The sequence below is a fragment of the Argentina silus genome (assembly GCF_951799395.1).
Source record: "Argentina silus genome assembly, chromosome: 19".
Taxonomy (NCBI): Eukaryota; Metazoa; Chordata; class Actinopteri; order Argentiniformes; family Argentinidae; genus Argentina; species Argentina silus.
The window spans coordinates 4127489-4132488 of NC_139673.1; the positions used below are offsets into that span (position 1 = coordinate 4127489).

A 5000-nucleotide genomic window follows, 5' to 3' on the forward strand; every position below is an offset into this window, starting at 1 on the left:
CCGTATGGTTCATTTCGTTGTTGTTGTCTTTGTTTTCACATTAACATATTACAATATTGGCGGGTGGCGGAGGGAGAAATGTGGGCTATCGTTGTTCCCTCCCCCTCCCTGGATGTGAGATCATAAATTCCATGTCTGTCCTTGGCAGCTCGGTCTGATCACAGTCTCACACACACACACACACACACACACACACACACACACACTGCTTCACTGCCTTTTACTCCCCAAGCATCCCTGGCTGCAGCTCTCTCTTGTTTTTTAGATGGCAGTTTAATTTAGCCTTATCAACCTTTGTTTATCTCTGTTGATGAGAGAATCACGGTCAGTATGAACGCTGGACCGCCGGCTGAAGCACTATTCCTGCAGGGGAGGCTGGTGGAGCGGGACAATCGGAGGACGGGCTCATTGTAATGCGTGGAACGTGTGTTTGATACCATTCCTCATTCCATTCCTCGCATTACAATGAGCCTGTCCTCTGATTGTCTACCTCCACCAGCCTCCACTGGTGTTGAGGTACAAGCCAAATGGACTCCAGTACAATTCAATGAAAATGTTTAGGAAACACTCATCACTAAGTACTTAGCTATCTGTACTTAGCTGCCTGTACTTAGCATAAATAAGACTCATCCTTACTGTGTGTGTGTGTGTGTGTGTGTGTGTGTGTGTGTGTGTGTGTGTGTGTGGTCTCTGCAGCTGTGAAGACGGTTCTAGAAGTGCCCCTGGGGAGTCGTAGTCTGAGAGTCAGTGCCAAGGGACCCGACCACATAGGTAAGTACTTTACCTCCCTAGAACCCAATCCAACCTTACCTGTGCTGTCCAAGGGCTCTTATATTCTTAAAGCAATGATCACCAAAAGGCTACACAGAACACACTGTACAAAACTCTATGGAATACAGTTTTACATGTTATGATACTTGATAAAGTAACCCTCAGAACTATTCCAAAACATTCAACAGTGTTATACATTTGGGTATTAGTATTTCTGGATTTCACTATGTATGTATTGGCACTGGCCATGTCGTTTAATATCTTGGTTATATTAGAAGTACAACTTTGAAACCTTCTCTTTGTGTTAGAAGGACAGTACCCCGACAGGTCTTTTAATCTCTAAAAAGCTGTTCAAACAAGGTTAATACTGAAATACTTAATGTAATCAAAATTCTCTCTCAAACTCTTTCACTCTTCTCCCTCTCTCTGCCCCTCCCTCTCTCCACCCACACATCTGTAGTAACAAATGTTCTTCTGGCAGTTGATCAGAGTAGTGATTTATGAAGGAAGTCATCACTAAGACTCACTCTGCTCAGCACTGTGAGAATCACATACCTCAGTGACATTGCTCCTCTGAAATATAGATGTGTTTAACCTCAGGGCACTCTGATACACACACACACACACACACACACACACACACACACACACACACACACACACACACACACACCGCACACACATTTCATGTCACGGTTTGCCTTTCAGGAACATTCAGAGATTCCATAATGTTTGTGTTCCATACCAGGACAGCATTGCTGATCGAGAGAGAGAGAGAGAGAGAGAGAGAGAGAGAGAGAGAGAGAGAGAGAGAGAGAGAGAAAGAGAGAGTGATAGAGAGAGAGAGAGAGCGCGAAAGAGAGAGAGAGAGAGAGAGAGAAAGAGAGAAAGAGAGAGTGATAGAGAGAGAGAGAGAGCGCGAAAGAGAGAGAGAGAGAGACCGAGCAAGAGTGAGTGAGAGAGAGAAAGAGAGAGAGAGAAACCGAGAGAATGAGTGAGAGAGAGAGAGAGAGAGCGAGAGAGAGAGAGCGAGAGAAAGAGAGAGAGAGAGAGAGAGAGCTCCTCTCCTCTCTCTTGGCTTGTGTTGGAGCTCAGGCATAACAGATTTATGGACTGTGTTTCCTGTGAGTCTGAGCGTTACGTGTGTGTGTGTGTGTGTGTGTGTGTGTGTGTGTGTGTGTGTGTGCTCTTACTGTGTGCTTGGGGGTAGGTGTGAGAGTAGTTCCGTTTGTGTGTGTGTGTGTGTGTGTGCCTGTGTGCCTGTGTTTGCGTGCATGTGCGCGCGCGCGCGCGTGTGTGTGTGTGCGCGCGTTTATGGGCTCAGAGAGTGTGCGCGAGACTTTGCTTCCACAGGAGACGGCTCTAACTCCAGCTGCCTTGCTGGTGGCAAACATCATAATACCCTGAGCACCACATCACAGTCCGCTGTAGAACCCCCAGCAGCACAATACACAGCGGAGCTCAAGAATTTAGGGGATGTGTGTTTTGTCAGATGTTTCAAAATGGGGGTTTTGAGTGACCTTAAAATTACTTTAACAGATCGTTTATCAACTATCAGGAGACTAGCATGGCGGACGTGGAAAAGAGTAGTGAATTTTAAAGGAGAAAAGCCCACAATAAAAGAAAGGAAACTAACCACAAGTCTAAAGCTGCTTTAAACCCGGTCTGAGGTTCATGAACTCCATTGAAACTAAATATTATCAGCAGCAATTTGGGAAAAGTGTAATCATATTTTCACCACGGGCCGAGCATAATTGATTTGCTTAAAAGAAGGTATTACAAATGATTTCTTTTCATGCTATGGCAAAGGCTATATGTTGGTTAATTGTTTCAAGTTGTGAGACCCCTGTAACGATGTAATTGATGTTGAAAATACATTAAACACACTTCACCGTCTTAGAAACATTTGTTGAACTTATAGAGGACTGTTTGTTGAAATGTGAGTTATTCCAATCACTGTTAATGGAAAACATTGTTTTGGGAACCAGATTTAATGTTTTCGATTATAAAGGCCATTGTGTGAGAAACACATGTGTTACTGAAAGAAAAATAAAGGAGAGAGAGGGAGAGAGAGATGGATAGTACCAGCTGTGCTCTGGGACAGCTGAATATGATTATCTCCTACATGAGAAGTAAATCCATCAATTCATAGTTAATTGGTGTTGTCCGAGATCACACAGTCTTTATTGTTACCATCTTTTTACCATTATTATTAATGTTATTATTTTATTTATTTCTTTTACCATCTTTTTACCATTAATCGCTTGCACCATGTTGACCCTCCACGTTGTCATGAGTTATCACTTATGGGTTCAAGAGAAAAGAAGTGTGGTTTATTTACAGTGTATATAACTACATGTGAATCCCACCCAGCTTTGTGCAGATACCCACACCACGACCGTGTTAACTCACTGAGCTAAAGGCTACCAATTACTGTAGCTGGTGGTCTTAATGTGTTTTTCTCTTTCTTTGTCTCTCCCTCTCGGTCTCTTTCACCCCCCTCCCGACCCCCCTCTCCCTCTCTCTCTCTCCCTCTCCCTCTCTCCCTCTCCCTCTCTCTCCCTCTCCCTCTCCCTCTCTCTCCCTCTCCCTCTCTCTCTCTCCCTCTCTCCCTCTCTCCCTCTCTCTCTCTCCCTCTCCCCCTCCCTCAGTCATTGAGGCCGTCTCCCTGCAGGGTAAACGAGAGGAGCTCAGCCTTGTCTCCTCTGGGTCCTACAGCGTAGGGAACACCAGCCTAGACTTCCAGAGAGGGACGGACAGACAGACGCTCAGGACACACGGACCTCTGAGAGCTGATTACATCATCAAGGTGAGACGAAGGCGAGGCGCTCACCCGGTCCACAAACAACCTCTGGCCTCTCCGGCCCGTCATGTACACCTGAAAGAATCTGATTGGTCGGAGCAGAATTGCGAAAATTCTACGTAGCCTATTGGGAAAGATAGAGCTATTACCATAGGAACAAGGGGCTGTTGCTGGATGCTCCGCCAAATAATGTTTGTTTTTGGAAATGACCACTAACTGTGTTGTCTCATCACCATCACCATCACCATCACCATCACCATCACCATCACCATCATCACCATCATCATCATCATCATCATCATCATCATCACCAAATCAAGGCATGTCGGCAAACACAGCTTCAGATGCTGTCTTTCACATGGAACCAATGACATCATGATAATGATGAAATATGGGATTTGGACTTGAGCCTACAGCACCAAAAGTACATATTATCCACAATCCAAATGTTTAGTTTAGAAAATAAGTCGACTTTTATCTGATGTTCTCCCCTTTTTTGTTTATTCAACATGATTATTAATGTTGAAATAATTTATTTGATCGAACCGATACGGAGAGATGGAGTGTGGTCACGTCCAAGTCGTTGATTGCGCATAGTTATGGGTAAAAAAAAGTGGATGAAAAGGTTTTGGGCTGGTTTGGGTTGGCACCAGAGTCTGTCTCCAAACACCCAGTCTTCACTCTGCAGCAGACACACAGTCCTAGGGCAGTGATCTGGAGGCTATGGGGGGATTCACTCACTGGGTGGATTCCAATAGTCTAAAATGGCTTCCTCTCCTGGTCTCCTTTCCTCCGTCTGCACTGAAACTATAGACCGGGACTGTCCTCAGCAGTGTGCTTCCCCCTACTGCAGCCAGTGTCTCCAGATCAGTGCAGATGAAGGGAGGAGGAAGGAAGGAGATGAGGAGAGGAAGCCACTTTAGACTATTGAGATGCAGCCGCTGACCCAGTCCTCTCCTTCCCTCCTTTCCTCCTTCCCTCCTTTCCTCCTTCCCTCCTTCCCTCCTTCCCTCCAGGTGAAATATGGCGGTCCAAGGGACACCGTGATTCAGTTCCTGTTCTACCAGCCAATCAGGTACCAGTGGAGAGAGACGGACTTCTTCCCCTGCTCCGTCACCTGTGGAGGAGGTGAGACACAATCAATCAATCAATCAATTGATTCATTAGCACCGAACAGTAGCACCAAACATTAACCCAACATTAGCATTAGCACCGAACAGTAGCACCAAACATTAACCCAACATTAGCATTAGCACCGAACAGTAGCACCAAACATTAATCCAACATTAGCCTAGCCCCGTTAGCCTGCTGACACCGAACGCTGTGATTGACAGGTTACCAGCTGAACTCGGCCGAGTGCACGGACATCCGCTCCAACCAGACCCTGCCGGAGCAGCACTGCCACAGCTACCCCGAGAACACCAAA

At 45.8% G+C, this 5000-nt stretch overlaps 1 protein-coding gene across 1 annotated transcript in view; it reads left to right on the forward strand.

The window, feature by feature from the left end:
* adamtsl3 (ADAMTS-like 3) overlaps window positions 1-5000 on the forward strand; it is a gene marked incomplete at its 5' end in the record, with an annotated part of 110936 nt that overhangs the window by 69095 nt on the left and 36841 nt on the right. Inside the window, 4 exons of the mRNA XM_083691198.1 lie at window positions 697-771; window positions 3423-3580; window positions 4591-4702; window positions 4909-5000. The exon at window positions 4909-5000 is cut by the window's right edge and continues 47 nt beyond it. Coding sequence (XP_083547324.1) covers window positions 697-771; window positions 3423-3580; window positions 4591-4702; window positions 4909-5000 — 437 coding nt within the window. The remainder of the gene's footprint in view (window positions 1-696; window positions 772-3422; window positions 3581-4590; window positions 4703-4908) is intronic.